At 46.1% G+C, this 20461-nt stretch overlaps 1 protein-coding gene across 1 annotated transcript in view; it reads left to right on the forward strand.

Moving 5' to 3' along the window:
* The window catches only part of LOC145283749 (uncharacterized), a 181417-nt gene that overhangs the window by 148119 nt on the left and 12837 nt on the right, over positions 1 to 20461 (forward strand). The window contains exons 8-11 of the mRNA XM_080132812.1: positions 12211 to 12308; positions 15035 to 15167; positions 17183 to 17266; positions 18795 to 20399. Coding sequence (XP_079988938.1) covers positions 12211 to 12308; positions 15035 to 15167; positions 17183 to 17266; positions 18795 to 20399 — 1920 coding nt within the window. The remainder of the gene's footprint in view (positions 1 to 12210; positions 12309 to 15034; positions 15168 to 17182; positions 17267 to 18794; positions 20400 to 20461) is intronic.

Here is a 20461-nt window from a genome sequence, read left to right on the forward strand (position 1 = left end):
TCTCCTCGCGTTCTCTCTCTTCTCGCGTTCTCTCTCTTCTCGCGTTCTCTCTCTTCTCGCGTTCTCTCTCTCTCTCTCTCCTCGCGTTCTCTCTCTCTCTCCTCGCGTTCTCTCTCTCTCTCTCCTCGCGTTCTCTCTCTCTCTCCTCGCGTTCTCTCTCTCTCTCCTCGCGTTCTCTCTCTCTCTCCTCGCGTTCTCTCTCTCTCTCTCTCCTCGCGTTCTCTCTCTCTCTCTCTCCTCGCGTTCTCTCTCTCTCTCTCTCCTCGCGTTCTCTCTCTCTCTCTCTCCTCGCGTTCTCTCTCTCTCTCTCTCCTCGCGTTCTCTCTCTCTCTCTCTCCTCGCGTTCTCTCTCTCTCTCTCTCCTCGCGTTCTCTCTCTCTCTCTCTCCTCGCGTTCTCTCTCTCTCTCTCTCCTCGCGTTCTCTCTCTCTCTCTCTCTCCTCGCGTTCTCTCTCTCTCTCTCTCCTCGCGTTCTCTCTCTCTCTCTCTCTCTCCTCGCGTTCTCTCTCTCTCTCTCTCTCTCCTCGCGTTCTCTCTCTCTCTCTCTCTCTCCTCGCGTTCTCTCTCTCTCTCTCCTCGCGTTCTCTCTCTCTCTCTCCTCGCGTTCTCTCTCTCTCTCTCCTCGCGTTCTCTCTCTCTCTCTCCTCGCGTTCTCTCTCTCTCTCTCCTCGCGTTCTCTCTCTCTCTCTCTCTCCTCGCGTTCTCTCTCTCTCTCTCTCTCTCCTCGCGTTCTCTCTCTCTCTCTCCTCGCGTTCTCTCTCTCTCTCTCTCTCCTCGCGTTCTCTCTCTCTCACTCTCTCCTCGCGTTCTCTCCCTCTCTCTCCTCGCGTTCTCTCTCTCTCTCTCCTCGCGTTCTCTCTCTCTCTCTCCTCGCGTTCTCTCTCTCTCTCTCTCTCCTCGCGTTCTCTCTCTCTCTCTCTCTCTCCTCGCGTTCTCTCTCTCTCTCTCTCCTCGCGTTCTCTCTCTCTCTCTCTCCTCGCGTTCTCTCTCTCTCCTCGCGTTCTCTCTCTCTCCTCGCGTTCTCTCTCTCTCCTCGCGTTCTCTCTCTCTCTCTCCTCGCGTTCTCTCTCTCTCTCTCTCTCTCTCTCTCCTCGCGTTCTCTCTCTCTCTCTCTCTCTCCTCGCGTTCTCTCTCTCTCTCTCTCTCTCCTCGCGTTCTCTCTCTCTCTCTCTCCTCGCGTTCTCTCTCTCTCTCTCTCCTCGCGTTCTCTCTCTCTCTCTCTCCTCGCGTTCTCTCTCTCTCTCTCCTCGCGTTCTCTCTCTCTCTCTCCTCGCGTTCTCTCTCTCTCTCTCTCTCCTCGCGTTCTCTCTCTCTCACTCTCTCCTCGCGTTCTCTCTCTCTCTCTCTCTCCCTCTCTCTCCTCGCGTTCTCTCCCTCTCTCTCCTCGCGTTCTCTCTCTCTCTCTCCTCGCGTTCTCTCTCTCTCTCTCCTCGCGTTCTCTCTCTCTCTCTCCTCGCGTTCTCTCTCTCTCTCTCCTCGCGTTCTCTCTCTCTCTCTCCTCGCGTTCTCTCTCTCTCTCTCTCCTCGCGTTCTCTCTCTCTCTCTCTCTCTCCTCGCGTTCTCTCTCTCTCTCTCTCTCTCCTCGCGTTCTCTCTCTCTCTCTCTCTCTCCTCGCGTTCTCTCTCTCTCTCTCCTCGCGTTCTCTCTCTCTCTCTCCTCGCGTTCTCTCTCTCTCTCTCCTCGCGTTCTCTCTCTCTCTCTCTCTCTCTCCTCGCGTTCTCTCTCTCTCTCTCTCTCCTCGCGTTCTCTCTCTCTCTCCTCGCGTTCTCTCTCTCTCTCTCCTCGCGTTCTCTCTCTCTCTCTCTCTCCTCGCGTTCTCTCTCTCTCTCCTCGCGTTCTCTCTCTCTCTCCTCGCGTTCTCTCTCTCTCTCTCTCCTCGCGTTCTCTCTCTCTCTCCTCGCGTTCTCTCTCTCTCTCCTCGCGTTCTCTCTCTCTCTCCTCGCGTTCTCTCTCTCTCTCCTCGCGTTCTCTCTCTCTCTCCTCGCGTTCTCTCTCTCTCTCCTCGCGTTCTCTCTCTCTCTCCTCGCGTTCTCTCTCTCTCTCCTCGCGTTCTCTCTCTCTCTCCTCGCGTTCTCTCTCTCTCTCCTCGCGTTCTCTCTCTCTCTCCTCGCGTTCTCTCTCTCTCTCCTCGCGTTCTCTCTCTCTCTCCTCGCGTTCTCTCTCTCTCTCCTCGCGTTCTCTCTCTCTCTCCTCGCGTTCTCTCTCTCTCTCCTCGCGTTCTCTCTCTCTCTCCTCGCGTTCTCTCTCTCTCTCTCCTCGCGTTCTCTCTCTCTCTCTCCTCGCGTTCTCTCTCTCTCTCTCCTCGCGTTCTCTCTCTCTCTCTCCTCGCGTTCTCTCTCTCTCTCTCCTCGCGTTCTCTCTCTCTCTCTCCTCGCGTTCTCTCTCTCTCTCTCCTCGCGTTCTCTCTCTCTCTCTCCTCGCGTTCTCTCTCTCTCTCTCCTCGCGTTCTCTCTCTCTCTCTCCTCGCGTTCTCTCTCTCTCTCTCCTCGCGTTCTCTCTCTCTCTCTCCTCGCGTTCTCTCTCTCTCCTCGCGTTCTCTCTCTCTCTCTCCTCGCGTTCTCTCTCTCTCTCCTCGCGTTCTCTCTCTCTCTCCTCGCGTTCTCTCTCTCTCTCCTCGCGTTCTCTCTCTCTCTCCTCGCGTTCTCTCTCTCTCTCCTCGCGTTCTCTCTCTCTCTCCTCGCGTTCTCTCTCTCTCTCCTCGCGTTCTCTCTCTCTCTCCTCGCGTTCTCTCTCTCTCTCCTCGCGTTCTCTCTCTCTCTCCTCGCGTTCTCTCTCTCTCTCCTCGCGTTCTCTCTCTCTCTCCTCGCGTTCTCTCTCTCTCTCCTCGCGTTCTCTCTCTCTCTCCTCGCGTTCTCTCTCTCTCCTCGCGTTCTCTCTCTCTCCTCGCGTTCTCTCTCTCTCCTCGCGTTCTCTCTCTCTCCTCGCGTTCTCTCTCTCTCCTCGCGTTCTCTCTCTCTCCTCGCGTTCTCTCTCTCTCTCTCTCTCTCCTCGCGTTCTCTCTCTCTCTCTCTCTCTCCTCGCGTTCTCTCTCTCTCTCCTCGCGTTCTCTCTCTCTCTTTCTCTCTCCTCGCGTTCTCTCTCTCTCTCTCTCCTCGCGTTCTCTCTCTCTCTCTCTCCTCGCGTTCTCTCTCTCTCCTCGCGTTCTCTCTCTCTCCTCGCGTTCTCTCTCTCTCCTCGCGTTCTCTCTCTCTCCTCGCGTTCTCTCTCTCTCCTCGCGTTCTCTCTCTCTCCTCGCGTTCTCTCTCTCTCCTCGCGTTCTCTCTCTCTCCTCGCGTTCTCTCTCTCTCCTCGCGTTCTCTCTCTCTCCTCGCGTTCTCTCTCTCTCCTCGCGTTCTCTCTCTCTCCTCGCGTTCTCTCTCTCTCCTCGCGTTCTCTCTCTCTCCTCGCGTTCTCTCTCTCTCCTCGCGTTCTCTCTCTCTCCTCGCGTTCTCTCTCTCTCCTCGCGTTCTCTCTCTCTCTCTCCTCGCGTTCTCTCTCTCTCTCCTCGCGTTCTCTCTCTCTCTCCTCGCGTTCTCTCTCTCTCTCCTCGCGTTCTCTCTCTCCTCGCGTTCTCTCTCTCCTCGCGTTCTCTCTCTCCTCGCGTTCTCTCTCTCCTCGCGTTCTCTCTCTCCTCGCGTTCTCTCTCTCCTCGCGTTCTCTCTCTCTCTCTCTCCTCGCGTTCTCTCTCTCTCTCTCTCCTCGCGTTCTCTCTCTCTCTCTCCTCGCGTTCTCTCTCTCTCCTCGCGTTCTCTCTCTCTCCTCGCGTTCTCTCTCTCTCCTCGCGCTCTCTCTCTCTCCTCGCGCTCTCTCTCTCTCCTCGCGCTCTCTCTCTCTCCTCGCGTTCTCTCTCTCTCCTCGCGTTCTCTCTCTCTCTCTCCTCGCGTCCTCTCTCTCTCTCTCCTCGCGTCCTCTCTCTCTCTCTCTCCTCGCGTCCTCTCTCTCTCTCTCTCCTCGCGTCCTCTCTCTCTCTCTCCTCGCGTCCTCTCTCTCTCTCTCTCCTCGCGTCCTCTCTCTCTCTCTCTCCTCGCGTCCTCTCTCTCTCTCTCTCCTCGCGTTCTCTCTCTCTCTCTCTCTCTCCTCGCGTTCTCTCTCTCTCTCTCTCTCTCCTCGCGTTCTCTCTCTCTCTCTCTCTCCTCGCGTTCTCTCTCTCTCCTCGCGTTCTCTCTCTCTCCTCGCGTTCTCTCTCTCTCCTCGCGTTCTCTCTCTCTCCTCGCGTTCTCTCTCTCTCCTCCCGTTCTCTCTCTCTCTCCTCGCGTTCTCTCTCTCTCTCTCCTCGCGTTCTCTCTCTCTCTCTCCTCGCGTTCTCTCTCTCTCTCTCCTCGCGTTCTCTCTCTCTCTCTCCTCGCGTTCTCTCTCTCTCTCTCCTCGCGTTCTCTCTCTCTCTCTCCTAGCGTTCTCTCTCTCTCTCTCCTCGCGTTCTCTCTCTCTCTCCTCGCGTTCTCTCTCTCTCCTCGCGTTCTCTCTCTCTCCTCGCGTTCTCTCTCTCTCCTCGCGCTCTCTCTCTCTCCTCGCGCTCTCTCTCTCTCCTCGCGTTCTCTCTCTCTCCTCGCGTTCTCTCTCTCTCTCTCTCCTCGCGTTCTCTCTCTCTCTCTCTCCTCGCGTGCTCTCTCTCTCCTCGCGTTCTCTCTCTCTCCTCGCGTTCTCTCTCTCTCCTCGCGTTCTCTCTCTCTCCTCGCGTTCTCTCTCTCTCCTCGCGTTCTCTCTCTCTCCTCGCGTTCTCTCTCTCTCTCTCTCCTCGCGTTCTCTCTCTCTCTCTCTCTCCTCGCGTTCTCTCTCTCTCTCTCCTCGCGTTCTCTCTCTCTCTCTCCTCGCGTTCTCTCTCTCTCTCTCCTCGCGTTCTCTCTCTCTCTCTCCTCGCGTTCTCTCTCTCTCTCCTCGCGTTCTCTCTCTCTCTCTCCTCGCGTTCTCTCTCTCTCTCTCTCTCTCTCTCTCTCCTCGCGTTCTCTCTCTCTCTCCTCGCGTTCTCTCTCTCTCTCTCTCTCCTCGCGTTCTCTCTCTCTCCTCGCGTTCTCTCTCTCTCTCTCTCCTCGCGTTCTCTCTCTCTCTCTCTCTCCTCGCGTTCTCTCTCTCTCTCTCTCTCCTCGCGTTCTCTCTCTCTCTCTCTCTCCTCGCGTTCTCTCTCTCTCTCTCTCTCCTCGCGTTCTCTCTCTCTCTCTCTCTCCTCGCGTTCTCTCTCTCTCTCTCTCCTCGCGTTCTCTCTCTCTCTCTCTCTCCTCGCGTTCTCTCTCTCTCTCTCTCCTCGCGTTCTCTCTCTCTCTCTCTCCTCGCGTTCTCTCTCTCTCTCTCCTCGCGTTCTCTCTCTCTCTCTCCTCGCGTTCTCTCTCTCTCTCTCCTCGCGTTCTCTCTCTCTCTCTCCTCGCGTTCTCTCTCTCCTCGCGTTCTCTCTCTCCTCGCGTTCTCTCTCTCCTCGCGTTCTCTCTCTCCTCGCGTTCTCTCTCTCCTCGCGTTCTCTCTCTCCTCGCGTTCTCTCTCTCCTCGCGTTCTCTCTCTCTCTCTCCTCGCGTTCTCTCTCTCTCTCTCTCCTCGCGTTCTCTCTCTCTCTCTCCTCGCGTTCTCTCTCTCTCTCTCCTCGCGTTCTCTCTCTCTCTCTCCTCGCGTTCTCTCTCTCTCTCTCCTCGCGTTCTCTCTCTCTCTCTCCTCGCGTTCTCTCTCTCTCCTCGCGTTCTCTCTCTCTCCTCGCGTTCTCTCTCTCTCCTCGCGTTCTCTCTCTCTCCTCGCGCTCTCTCTCTCTCCTCGCGCTCTCTCTCTCTCCTCGCGCTCTCTCTCTCTCCTCGCGCTCTCTCTCTCTCCTCGCGCTCTCTCTCTCTCCTCGCGTTCTCTCTCTCTCCTCGCGTTCTCTCTCTCTCTCTCCTCGCGTCCTCTCTCTCTCTCTCTCCTCGCGTCCTCTCTCTCTCTCTCTCCTCGCGTCCTCTCTCTCTCTCTCTCCTCGCGTCCTCTCTCTCTCTCCTCGCGTCCTCTCTCTCTCTCTCTCCTCGCGTCCTCTCTCTCTCTCTCTCCTCGCGTCCTCTCTCTCTCTCTCTCCTCGCGTCCTCTCTCTCTCTCTCTCCTCGCGTCCTCTCTCTCTCTCTCCTCGCGTCCTCTCTCTCTCTCTCTCCTCGTGTTCTCTCTCTCTCTCTCTCTCTCCTCGCGTTCTCTCTCTCTCTCTCTCTCTCCTCGCGTTCTCTCTCTCTCTCTCTCTCCTCGCGCTCTCTCTCTCTCTCTCTCTCCTCGCGTTCTCTCTCTCTCTCTCTCTCCTCGCGTTCTCTCTCTCTCTCTCTCTCCTCGCGTTCTCTCTCTCTCTCTCTCTCCTCGCGTTCTCTCTCTCTCTCTCTCTCCTCGCGTTCTCTCTCTCTCTCTCTCTCCTCGCGTTCTCTCTCTCTCTCTCTCTCCTCGCGTTCTCTCTCTCTCCTCGCGTTCTCTCTCTCTCCTCGCGTTCTCTCTCTCTCCTCGCGTTCTCTCTCTCTCTCCTCGCGTTCTCTCTCTCTCTCTCCTCGCGTTCTCTCTCTCTCTCTCCTCGCGTTCTCTCTCTCTCTCTCCTCGCGTTCTCTCTCTCTCTCTCCTCGCGTTCTCTCTCTCTCTCTCCTCGCGTTCTCTCTCTCTCTCTCCTCGCGTTCTCTCTCTCTCTCTCCTCGCGTTCTCTCTCTCTCTCCTCGCGTTCTCTCTCTCTCCTCGCGTTCTCTCTCTCTCCTCGCGCTCTCTCTCTCTCCTCGCGCTCTCTCTCTCTCCTCGCGCTCTCTCTCTCTCCTCGCGTTCTCTCTCTCTCCTCGCGTTCTCTCTCTCTCTCTCTCCTCGCGTTCTCTCTCTCTCCTCGCGTTCTCTCTCTCTCCTCGCGTTCTCTCTCTCTCCTCGCGTTCTCTCTCTCTCCTCGCGTTCTCTCTCTCTCCTCGCGTTCTCTCTCTCTCCTCGCGTTCTCTCTCTCTCTCTCTCCTCGCGTTCTCTCTCTCTCTCTCTCTCCTCGCGTTCTCTCTCTCTCTCTCCTCGCGTTCTCTCTCTCCTCGCGTTCTCTCTCTCCTCGCGTTCTCTCTCTCCTCGCGTTCTCTCTCTCCTCGCGTTCTCTCTCTCCTCGCGTTCTCTCTCTCCTCGCGTTCTCTCTCTCCTCGCGTTCTCTCTCTCCTCGCGTTCTCTCTCTCTCTCTCCTCGCGTTCTCTCTCTCTCTCTCTCCTCGCGTTCTCTCTCTCTCTCTCCTCGCGTTCTCTCTCTCTCTCTCCTCGCGTTCTCTCTCTCTCTCTCCTCGCGTTCTCTCTCTCTCTCTCCTCGCGTTCTCTCTCTCTCTCTCCTCGCGTTCTCTCTCTCTCTCTCCTCGCGTTCTCTCTCTCTCCTCGCGTTCTCTCTCTCTCCTCGCGTTCTCTCTCTCTCCTCGCGTTCTCTCTCTCTCCTCGCGCTCTCTCTCTCTCCTCGCGCTCTCTCTCTCTCCTCGCGCTCTCTCTCTCTCCTCGCGCTCTCTCTCTCTCCTCGCGTTCTCTCTCTCTCCTCGCGTTCTCTCTCTCTCTCTCCTCGCGTCCTCTCTCTCTCTCTCTCCTCGCGTCCTCTCTCTCTCTCTCTCCTCGCGTCCTCTCTCTCTCTCTCTCCTCGCGTCCTCTCTCTCTCTCTCCTCGCGTCCTCTCTCTCTCTCTCTCCTCGCGTCCTCTCTCTCTCTCTCTCCTCGCGTCCTCTCTCTCTCTCTCTCCTCGCGTCCTCTCTCTCTCTCTCTCCTCGCGTCCTCTCTCTCTCTCTCTCCTCGCGTCCTCTCTCTCTCTCTCCTCGCGTCCTCTCTCTCTCTCTCTCCTCGTGTTCTCTCTCTCTCTCTCTCTCTCCTCGCGTTCTCTCTCTCTCTCTCTCTCTCCTCGCGTTCTCTCTCTCTCTCTCTCTCCTCGCGTTCTCTCTCTCTCTCTCTCTCCTCGCGTTCTCTCTCTCTCTCTCTCTCCTCGCGTTCTCTCTCTCTCTCTCTCTCCTCGCGTTCTCTCTCTCTCTCTCTCTCCTCGCGTTCTCTCTCTCTCTCTCTCTCCTCGCGTTCTCTCTCTCTCCTCGCGTTCTCTCTCTCTCCTCGCGTTCTCTCTCTCTCCTCGCGTTCTCTCTCTCTCCTCGCGTTCTCTCTCTCTCCTCGCGTTCTCTCTCTCTCTCCTCGCGTTCTCTCTCTCTCTCTCCTCGCGTTCTCTCTCTCTCTCTCCTCGCGTTCTCTCTCTCTCTCTCCTCGCGTTCTCTCTCTCTCTCTCCTCGCGTTCTCTCTCTCTCTCTCCTCGCGTTCTCTCTCTCTCTCTCCTCGCGTTCTCTCTCTCTCTCTCCTCGCGTTCTCTCTCTCTCTCCTCGCGTTCTCTCTCTCTCCTCGCGTTCTCTCTCTCTCCTCGCGTTCTCTCTCTCTCCTCGCGTTCTCTCTCTCTCCTCGCGCTCTCTCTCTCTCCTCGCGCTCTCTCTCTCTCCTCGCGTTCTCTCTCTCTCCTCGCGTTCTCTCTCTCTCCTCGCGTTCTCTCTCTCTCTCTCTCCTCGCGTTCTCTCTCTCTCCTCGCGTTCTCTCTCTCTCCTCGCGTTCTCTCTCTCTCCTCGCGTTCTCTCTCTCTCCTCGCGTTCTCTCTCTCTCCTCGCGTTCTCTCTCTCTCCTCGCGTTCTCTCTCTCTCCTCGCGTTCTCTCTCTCTCCTCGCGTTCTCTCTCTCTCCTCGCGTTCTCTCTCTCTCCTCGCGTTCTCTCTCTCTCTCTCCTCGCGTTCTCTCTCTCTCTCTCCTCGCGTTCTCTCTCTCTCTCTCCTCGCGTTCTCTCTCTCTCTCTCTCTCCTCGCGTTATCTCTCTCTCTCTCCTCGCGTTCTCTCTCTCTCTCTCCTCGCGTTCTCTCTCTCTCTCTCCTCGCGTTCTCTCTCTCTCTCTCCTCGCGTTCTCTCTCTCTCTCTCTCTCTCTCTCTCCTCGCGTTCTCTCTCTCTCTCTCTCTCCTCGCGTTCTCTCTCTCTCTCTCTCTCCTCGCGTTCTCTCTCTCTCCTCGCGTTCTCTCTCTCTCTCTCTCCTCGCGTTCTCTCTCTCTCTCTCTCTCCTCGCGTTCTCTCTCTCTCTCTCTCTCCTCGCGTTCTCTCTCTCTCTCTCTCCTCGCGTTCTCTCTCTCTCTCTCTCTCCTCGCGTTCTCTCTCTCTCTCTCTCTCCTCGCGTTCTCTCTCTCTCTCTCTCTCCTCGCGTTCTCTCTCTCTCTCTCCTCGCGTTCTCTCTCTCTCTCTCCTCGCGTTCTCTCTCTCTCTCTCCTCGCGTTCTCTCTCTCTCTCTCCTCGCGTTCTCTCTCTCTCTCTCCTCGCGTTCTCTCTCTCTCTCTCCTCGCGTTCTCTCTCTCTCTCTCCTCGCGTTCTCTCTCTCTCTCTCCTCGCGTTCTCTCTCTCTCTCCTCGCGTTCTCTCTCTCTCTCTCTCTCCTCGCGTTCTCTCTCTCTCTCTCCTCGCGTTCTCTCTCTCTCTCTCTCTCTCCTCGCGTTCTCTCTCTCTCTCTCCTCGCGTTCTCTCTCTCTCTCTCTCCTCGCGTTCTCTCTCTCTCTCTCCTCGCGTTCTCTCTCTCTCTCTCTCTCTCCTCGCGTTCTCTCTCTCTCTCTCCTCGCGTTCTCTCTCTCTCTCTCTCCTCGCGTTCTCTCTCTCTCTCTCTCCTCGCGTTCTCTCTCTCTCTCTCCTCGCGTTCTCTCTCTCTCTCTCCTCGCGTTCTCTCTCTCTCTCTCTCTCCTCGCGTTCTCTCTCTCTCCTCGCGTTCTCTCTCTCTCCTCGCGTTCTCTCTCTCTCCTCGCGTTCTCTCTCTCTCTCTCTCTCCTCGCGTTCTCTCTCTCTCCTCGCGTTCTCTCTCTCTCTCTCTCTCATCGCGGTCTCTCTCCTTCCCTCCCCTCTCTCCTCTCCTCTCCTAACTTCCCCTCTCTCCTCTCCTAACTTCCCCTCTCTCCTCTCCTAACTTCCCCTCTCTCCTCTCCTCACCTTCCCTCTCTCCTCTCCTCACCTTCCCTCTCTCCTCTCCTCACCTTCCCTCTCTCCTCTCCTCACCTTCCCTCTCTCCTCTCCTCACCTTCCCCCTCTCCTCTCCTCACCTTCTCCCACTCCTCTCCTCACCTTCCCTCTCTCCTCTCCTCACCTTCTCCCTCTCCTCTCCTCACCTTCTCCCTCTCCTCTCCTCACCTTCTCCCTCTCCTCTCCTCACCTTCTCCCTCTCCTCTCCTCACCTTCTCCCTCTCCTCTCCTCACCTTCCCCCTCTCCTCACCTTCCCCCTCTCCTCTCCTTCCCCCTCTCCTCACCTTCCCCCTCTCCTCACCTTCTCCCCCTCTCCTCACCTTCTCCCCCTCTCCTCACCTTCTCCCCCTCTCCTCACCTTCCCCCTCTCTCCTCACCTTCCCCCTCTCTCCTCACCTTCCCCCTCTCTCCTCACCTTCCCCCTCTCTCCTCACCTTCCCCCTCTCTCCTCACCTTCCCCCTCTCCTCTCCTCACCTTCCCCCTCTCCTCTCCTCACCTTCCCCCTCTCCTCTCCTCACCTTCCCCCTCTCCTCTCCTCACCTTCCTCCTCTCCTCACCTTCCCTCTCTCCCCTCTCTTCTCTCCTCCCCTCCCTCTCTTCTCGTTTTCCTCCATCTCCTTCTTTTTTTAATTCTGGATTCTGTGTGAGCATTTCCAAAATGTGTGATTTTTTGTTTCTAATTAATTTACAGCACAAACTGTAAACACATGTGAATTGGATAACAAAATATGTATTAAAAAATGTCTAAAGACTTAATAGATATTCAGTAGAAATTTGTTAACATCAAATGAATTTTAAAATAAATGAACAAAGAAATGTAATAGTTTTGACCCACCATGTCACGAATACCTCTAGTAAAATCATAAAATCTACTTTAAGCACATGTTCACCTAAAAATATTAGCAATCTTTTACAAAGATAATATTTGTGTAGAAATATATATTTTGTAATTTTATGAGTTCTGTTTGTTTGTTTTTTTATTGAATGGGGGTGGGTCAAACTCTTAAATCTGTCAACAGGAAGCAGCAGTTTGTTTTTGCTATGCCTTGAATGAACGCGCTTGCAAATGTCGCAAGGAGTTGATCCTTTTGGAAGAATAAGAAATAGAATATTCATTAATTGTAAACGAAAATGTTAGTCTTAGAACAGCTGAAAGAAAGCCAAACTGCTTGAAGGAAGTTTTTTTTTATACAAAAATACTGAGGTGTATGGAACAAAATAAAGTAGAAAACTAACAACTGCACAAATCTTTGCATGAAGAAATCTCTAAAGAATAGTCATTCTCCAATAGACATCTTAAAATAACACCAACTAATTCCTGTGTGTAAATGTGCAATAAGTATTAAATGAATATAATAATTTAGTTGATTGCTAAAGAAGGTGGGTTTCCTCTACCATGCTAGAAGAATTACTCTCACCTTAGAGTATCCTGTATTTCTACAAAGGCACTATTCCTCCATGCTGCCACATCTGGGCTGGTGCATCTTCTACGTCTCTCCCTCTTAGATGAGGACAAAAAAAAAAATATGCTTCTGCAATCTAATATGTCCCACACTATCAACTTAGCTCCAACCTCTGTCACATCGCCAAAATGTTATGATTTATTTATTTATTTATTTATTTTTTTTTTTTTTTGCAAAAGGTAAAGCTGAATTAGTAAATGAAAGTTGGTAAGAGACTGTCAGCTTTCTTACTAAATACATGTTTCTTGAATACATAAGTGAATTTTATAGATTCGTAATCAATATTAAACCATCATGGCTCTTCTCCCTCTCTTTAGTAAATTTCCCAACAAAATATATTGGTTCTCGTTCCTATTGAGAACTTCTCAAAATGAGAAAGAAAAACAATAATAGAAACGAATTTGAGAAAAATGACAGATTTATTATATCAAAAGTACTTTGTTAAACCAACTGTACCTCATCATGTGTTACTGAGTGGGGTTTTTGATTTTTTTTTTTTTTTCTTCATCTCAATGAGACTTTGACTTTGTTAAAATTTAAAAAAAAAAAAAAAAAAACTTGGTTGAATTTATCATTTGTTCATTGAATTATTAATTGAATTTTATTGTTAGCAAAATTTAAAGTCAGAAATAACTTTCTATTTAACAGCTTAAATGCTTCAAAATTCCTTTCAAATTTTGAAGAGTTATAAAGTAATTTAACTAACCAAATGAAAATCTAAAATACTTTTGAATGCTAGTTGTAATTTATTGAATTTTTTTTTTTTTTTTTCGAATTATATTTTTAAATAACATTTTGAAACTTTACATTTTTCTTTAACTATTTTAAATAATTTTTTTTTTCTCTCTTTTCCAGATAACAAATAATCGAATGTGGAAACATCTTTACGATATCATGGGAGGTAATCCTGGAAGTACCAGTGCTGCAACCTGTACGAGAAGACATTATGAGCGGTGAGTCTTTGAAGGAAAAGTCCTAAAATTTTCATGAGAAGCAAAATAGGTCCATTGTTTGAATTGCATTACATTTTATGTCTTTTGGAAAATGACAAGTTCGGTATTTGAATCAATAATTTATACTAAACGTGAGTTAACGTTTGTTTCTATTATTTGTTTTTACTATGCACTCTAATAATACAGAATAAATGCTAAAATATACCCGAGTTTTAGGATTCTATGATTAGCTGAACAAGTCGCCCGTCTTTTATCACCTCTCATTCTGTTTATTCGAACAGTTTAATAGTTTTTGTTTTTTTTGTTTTTTTGTTTTTTTTTAATGACGTTGTGAGCACTTAGAGAAAAAGTGACCCCCTCCTTTTTTTTTTTTTTTTTTCAGTGTGATCATCTAATTTATATATCATATCGGTTATATCTAGGATTAGTGAATCTCTCGACAAAGGCTTCCTTTCCAGGGCAATTGCTCTTGACATATCAAAGGCCTTCGATAAGGTATGGCATAAAGGCCTACTTCACAAGATTTCCAGCTACAGTATAACTGGAAATGATTTCTCAATCATTAAATCATTTCTCTCTGATAGGTTCATAAGAGTAGTGGTTGATAGGCAGAAATCAAAGGTCCACAGTATTAATGCTGGTGTCCCTCAGGGGTCAATCCTTGGCCCAACTCTCTTCCTGATCTACATCAATGATCTCCCAAAAAACATAATTAAATCATTCGTCTATGCTGATAACACAACCATCTATGGCAACACATCAAAGGCCGTAAATGACAAAGTTCTCTCTGATTCTCTCTCCTCTGATCTTGAGCGTGTGGTACTATGGGGGAAAAGATGGCTGGTTACTTTTAATGCATCTAAAACCAAACTTCTATCTTTACATCATCAACACTCTGATCCCCATCTGGCATCAATTGAAATGGATGGATCTCATCTTGGGGAGGCTTCATGTTTTGACAAGCTTTTGGGATTGACCTTTACTGCTGATCTGAAATGGAACACGTACATCAAGTCTGTTGCCAAGGTCGCTGGAAAAATGGTGGGATCCTTTTATCGATCCAGTAGATATCTCACTGCTGATGCAATTCTCTATCTATATAAAAGCCAAGTACGTCCAAGGATGGCATACTGCTGCCATATCTGGGCAAAAGCTGCTAAAAACAGCCTATCCTGCCTTGACAGAGTACAAAATAGACTTTGTAGCTTAGTGGAGGATGCCCTTTTCTCTTCCCTGCAACCTCTCTCCTACAGAAGGGACGTTGCGAGCCTGTCTTTGTTTTATCGTTATTTCCATGGCAAGTGCTCGTCTGAGCTCCAATCTCTGGTCCTCCCCTCGCCAATCTTTCACGAGAAACACCCATCTAGCTGAAACCACTGTCAGTAATTTTCCCCACTCTTTATCTGTGCCTAAATCAAAATGTAGATTCCATGGACAAAGCTTCTTTCTTAGAAGTGCACGCCTGTTTCCCACCTGACTACAACTTGGATGTCTTCAAGTCCAACATAAACAAGTTCCTGATAAACCACCCCTTAAATAAGACACTTTATCAGATCTCCATTACTAACGATTACTACGATATTGTCCTATTGATTACTGTACACGCAATAACTCTTATCCCTGAGTTGCCTCCGGGCCTTGATAAGTGGTGACTTCCATGTAAAAAAAAAAAAAAAAAATGTCTGTCTGTACACACCACAAGTACATATGTAAATTAGATTTCAAAATAAGTCCCTTTATTTTATAAGTATAAATAAGAAGAATGTAGAATAATACTGCTTCTGTATAAGAATGATAGAAAAGTAAACTTATTTCTACTTATGCAAAAAGAATGGCTTCATATATATATATAGAGAGAGAGAGAGTCATCAGTGAATATTTGAAGTTCACAATGATTAGCAACTCGCTGACCAGGTGAGTGTGTGTATATATATGTGTGTGTATATATATATATATATATATACACACTCACCTGGTCAGTGAGTTGCTAATCAATGCAAACTTCAAATATTCACTGATGACTCTCTTCATAAGAGCCTGCGCTGTCGTTGCATCTGACTATCGGTAACCAGCTTATGTCAACAATCCGATTGTTGTGTGTTGTTGCAGTGACAGTGATTTAGTCATGCAGCTTGTCGTCGAGCAGAAGAATTGATCCGAGACATTTTCCTCCCTCATCCATCCAACTGGTACAAATGCACTGATGAGCAGCTGAAAACCTGGGCAACTACCATTAAGATGGACCTCAGCAAAATTTCCAGCCTGCAAGTTTGTTTAAAGTAAAGTTAGTTTGCGCAGAGTCAGCCTCAATCTTGTTCCAACCAACTCGATCCAGCAGCAGGGCAGGATCAAAACAACTGAAGGCCAGATGAGATGCAAGAGCTGCCATAAGTACCAATGTCCTCCTACATACAGCGCCTAGTATTACCAAATGGCCACCCATGCTTAACTTTGGCAATCTAACAAGAACCAGCATCTCAATGCCATTATGCCATTGATGGAATAGGGATTGGCTGTCAAGTCGGCAGTTCTTGCATAAGACGTACTCGCTAGTTGAATCAGATGCTGTGTAGGTAAAGAAAGACAGCTCAACCTATTACAAGAAGATCATAGATAAAATCACTCTTTTCCTGTTGACAATAAAAGAACTTAACTCTTTATGTTAATTGCATAAATTTTGTTTTTGATCATTTTTTTTTAATTCAATCTTTGTTTTCTCTTATCAGTTTGCTGTTGCCATTTGAATTATACTTAAAAGGCAAAGATTTCAGCCTTTTGACTCAAATTAAACAGAAGAAAACACCACACTCAAATAATAAACAACTTCTCTCGTGTATGGATGGCAAGAAAGAAGTCAAGGTATGATACTTAAACACCCGTGCACACTTTTCATTGATTTTGCTTTATTAAAGATTAATTCAGAACAAATTGTATATATCTGCTGTTGTTCCGATGGAAATATATTGACTCTTAGTAGAAGACTTGGAGAAAAAAAATTTTTAAATATAGTCATGTTTACCATTTTTTTTAATAGGACTTTTAAAAATTCGCTTTACTTACATCTTTTTTTTTTTAAATTCAATAACTACTTTAGTATAATAAATAAAATGAAATCAATCTGTATTTAATAAATTTACTGATACATGAAAATACACAAAAGAAATCTTGTCTGATAGTTTTTAACAAATTCAAAATATAAAAATTATATTTTCATAGTGTGCATTTCAGCCCGGCGTTGCCCGGGTGTTTGGAGGTGTATGCTGAGCAAAAAAAATAAATAAAAATGGTCAATTTTTTTTAACTTTGACCCCTTAAAATTTATTGTTTTGGGCTCAAATCAAGTTATTAAGTTAGATCCATGTTCAAGGAATCTATATCTAAAATTTCAAGTGTTTAAACCCAAAATTGGCGGAGGAGTTTGGTAGAGTTCTCAAAGGTCAAATCGTTGAACTTTGACTCCTTAACAGCCAAATTTCTGGCCGAAAACCAATCACATCGATTTCCCCAAATCTCAGTACCCTCTATATCAAATTTCGAGTCTGTAGACTGAATATTAAGAGTTATTGCGAAGGAAAATGCACACACACACACACACACATTCATTTTATAGATATATATATATATATACACACACACACACACACACACACACACACACACACACACATACTATTTGTTTTTGTATAAGCAGTAATATGTTGTTACAGTTATGAGCATATTTCGGTCAGCTAGTTACCAGTAACTAGAGACGTCTTCAGGTGATACAGCTTATATGAAAACAAAGTTTGCAATGAAAATATGAGGTCTTCCTCATCCCATGGAGTTAATATCAGGAGGTTCCATCAAATGTTGTGAAAAATAAGATTTGGTTGTATGTAAATAAGACCCAATAGGGGGTGTTGATTTGAATCTGTTTAGATATAGGAATGAATGCAAAAGGATGGGGGGGGGCTTGAGATAGATGTAATGGAAGAGTAGAAAGAAAGGTAATCTTATGCTGTGATGGCCCAAATCTTAAACATACTAGTGTGTATAGGTTCAATCAGTAGGGGAATGTGAATTTGACATATCTATGCTAAAGGGGGTTTCAGATTTAAAGGGGGTTATTCATGCTTCTAATTTGACTAGAATTTTTATGTGGTCAGAAAATGTACAACTTATGTTGCCCTCTTGTATATCCATGTCCTACCACTATCATCCCTACATACATCAGTGATGAAGTTAAGAGATAAGGTAGAAAAGGAAAAGACACGGGGGAAGGGGATGGGGGACGAGAAGGAAGGAAAAGGACTTGCTTTATAATGAATGATTTATGGTTTCCACCAATGAATTATTTATGGTTTCCCCTTTCATTCTTCCTCTTTCTCTTTCCCTTTTCTTTTTTCTTTTTCTCAACGCACTTAAATCAGCATCCATATTGGGTCTTATTTTTGTATAATACCCAATCTTGTTTTTCACAACATTTGACGGAACCTCCTGATATTTTCATTGTAAACTTTGCTTTTGTATCGCCTGAAGAAGTCTCTAATTACTGGTAACTAGTTGCTCATTACTGTGTAACAACATATTACTACTTATGTAAAAACAAAGTGTATACCCTTCTCCTACTTTGGTATTGAGTATTAGCCTCGTTAAACTCCATTGTTTACTTAACATCTGGAAAACAACAACCTCAGATTATATATATATATATATATATATATTTATTTATATATATATATTTATATATATATATTCTAACCTTTGTGATTCAATTGCAAATCTTTTTCTAAATAAATTTTTACCAGTTAAAAAAAAAAAAAAAGTTTTCTACTTTTTACTTATCTGATATATTTATATTACATTGATATGCACTTCATATTTTTTTCTTTCAGAAATCTAAAATTGAAGTAAAAATTGAAGAAAAGGCTAAGATGTGGGAAGAAATAAGAAAAAATCACAACCAAAATCGAGGCTCTGTAAGTATTTAGAATTTCTACCTACTTTATGTCTGTATATTTGGTTTATTTTAAGGTATTATTACTAGTATAGCAGACCTTTTTATATAATTTCATTTTTAATCATCCTTATATAAAAAATATTTCTATTTTTATTTCTTTTTAAAATGTATATTAAATTGGAGCGTTGCATAATGTTCAAAGAAATATGGACTACTTAACTAAACAAAAAATATTTAGATAGTCCTCAAAAATGCGTATTTGACTCTAACAATCGATTATTTTTTTTTACTTTTGATCGTAGGAAATTTCCAAGGGAAGTAATTCATTATATATTTTTACAAAGTTATCTCCACCTGATCTTGGATTTTACTGGCTGCAGTTATCTGATTTTTTAATATAAATAAATAAATATATATATATATATATATAGTCTTTTTAGGCATTTTCTATTAACCGATCCCATTTCAATTTTTAATTAGATATATATTTTTATAGAAAGAGGGAGGGAGAAAAACAATGAAATGGTAAAAAGACGAACCGCAAAGTATAATAGACAAATTCACATTAAAAAGAAAACCTGCATGTTGGTTTTTTCTTGCCACAATCTCAAAAGATGTATAATATGAATATATATACAAATACTTGCATATTTCCTCAGTTATCCACCAAAAATGTCCATTGTTTTGTCATGATTTCTGAATTTGTCGTGATCATTGTTCAATGTTCTACATTAAATTTATTTTTAAACTTGATTAAATAATTTCCTCCAAAAACACATTCTCTATTAGAAAAAAAAATCTGTAGTAGCTTTTTTATTGTTTGACAATAATACATTTCTAATTTACATTTTTTTTTAATGTGTATTCCATAGTTAAAAATTTCATGAAATAGTTTAAGTTTTTATGAATACGAAAATCAAAATAAATTTTAATAATACATTATATATATATATATATATATATATTAGCAAAAAGGCTGATAAGGAACTCTCGGGCTATTTCCATTATTCACACTATATCATTTTCTTTATGTTTTTCTTTTTCTCTTTTCTTCTCCTCTCTCTTTTTCTCTTCTCTCTTTTTCTCTCCTCCTTTTCTCTTTCTCTCCTCCTTTTCTCTTTCTCTCCTCATTTTCTTTCTCTTTTTTTCTCCCTCCTTTTTTTTCTCTTTCTATTTTTTTCTCTCTTTCTACTGTCTCCCATGTCACCCTCTAATCACAGTCGAAAGCAACTAAAATTTTGGAAAATTCTAAATTATATCTTATACCTTTTAAATTTCAATAGAATATATATGGAAAGGGCATCTATCCCCATAGCTTCTTTAGAAGTGACACATAGATTTGAGACCACTTCCATTGTCTTCTTCCGAAATTTTAACATAAAAATGCTCTTTTAGATTTTATGTAGATTCTCTAACCTTCCTTTATATAGGAACATACAAACAGGCATGAGTTTTATAATATAAAGGTTTTGTTTGTTTTGTTTTGAAGTTTTCTCCACACTATTACTGCATTAATTTTACAATTCCATTTTAATTTTTTAATTCAGATCCGGCGTTTGAAAACTGGTTGCCAACCAACTGTTAAGAAGCTCTTGTCAAATGACAAATACTCTCCAAATCTCCCCAGCAAGGAGAGTAGTGCTCCACCAGAGATCAAAATCAAAAAGGAACTCCCTGATGTAAAACCATCTACAGAAAAGCTTTCTTCACCAGTGCAATCAACGCCAGCCGTCTCCTCATCAGCCGTCTCTTTACCAGCCGTCTCTTCATCAGTGCAATCAACAACGGTCCATCAGCTAAAAGGTCTTACTTGCAGTGTAACCCTCCATGAGCTCAAGTCTCATCCAGCGCTACCAAAGAAAGAAAAAGTACCTGCGGTTCCAGATAGGAAGCCTAACATGTGTTTGTCCATACCGAAAGAGATAACTGCTGCTGCTGTACTTGCAAGCCAATCCCCGAGCCCAATACAGCTTGGGCGTGACAAGAAAGAAAATCCAAACTTTGGTGATAAACCCAAGATAGTTCTGCCCCCAACGCCACCTCCAAACTCGGCTTATGAAAGGATTAGTCCCGTTGACGTTGGTGGCAATAGCAAGGGAAGTCTTGGCTCAGATACTAAAAAATCTCCCCCTGCCAGCGATAGCAGTGACACAAATGATGCAGAGAACCAGATTAAAACTCGACCAGGTCCCAGCATACTTGGGCCCTTGTTACATAAACAGAAGCGACCACTTATATCCCACTCTCTTAACCAACCCAGTCGGTCAGTCGCGGTTGTACCTGACGTCATAGAAACTAATTGTTTTGAAAGTGTCAGTGTGGTCCCTCCAAATCCTTTGGAGACTAATATTCAGAGCAATAGCATTGCTGTCACCCCCAAAATAACACCTCCTCCCTTCATTTCAAGCAAGACATCTGCTATATTCCATCCAACGTCGCCTGTAGCAGGAATAATGCCATCTACAAATTGTCTGCCAGAAAACGGTCGATGGCATATGCCCAAAACTTCGCTCATGCAGACAACACGAACACCAAAACGAAGCGAAGAATCAAAGCCACGTAGTAGCAGTAGTAGTAGTGGTGGCATTCGTCAATCTGTTATTCAACATACGACACAGAATCCTACAGAAGGTTTGCTAGCTCCTGCATCTTCTATTCCCAAATTTGGTCGTCTCGCAACGGATGACTCCTTACCTCTGCCTGCCCATATGAACTACACGAAAAGGCCCAATCCCTTCTCTGCTGATTCATACCACCTAATGCCCCCAGTGACAGCTCACACATCTAAAACAACGTCCAATACTATGGCATTCTCCGCTGCCCATCCAATCGAACCTCCCATTCCCCCATATTTCCCAGCTGCCAAGCGGCAGAAAATGTCCAACAGCCATGCTACACCTTATTTAGACTCTGTCCACAGATCAAGTTCAAATGATCATCATCAGTTAGAACCAACTGACTTATCGATGAAAACATTGAAAAAGTCTGTGAATGGCAGAGTTAACTATAAAAACACAGTAAGTGACCATCAAAAAGGTGAAAGTGGTGACCCTTTATCATGTACTTCGTTTCGTGCTCATTCTTCGCCACCTTCAGCAGATGCCTGCTCACCTTTGGACATGACTACCAGCTCCAAAAAGTATAATGCAAAGGTTTGTATTTTCGTATGTTCACTTGTTCATCAGCATAGATTGTTCAGTCTTAGACTTTTTTT

The sequence above is a fragment of the Euprymna scolopes genome, chromosome 8 (genome assembly GCF_053919585.1).
Source record: "Euprymna scolopes isolate OS-2025 chromosome 8, ASM5391958v1, whole genome shotgun sequence".
NCBI classification, from domain to species: domain Eukaryota; kingdom Metazoa; phylum Mollusca; class Cephalopoda; order Sepiida; family Sepiolidae; genus Euprymna; species Euprymna scolopes.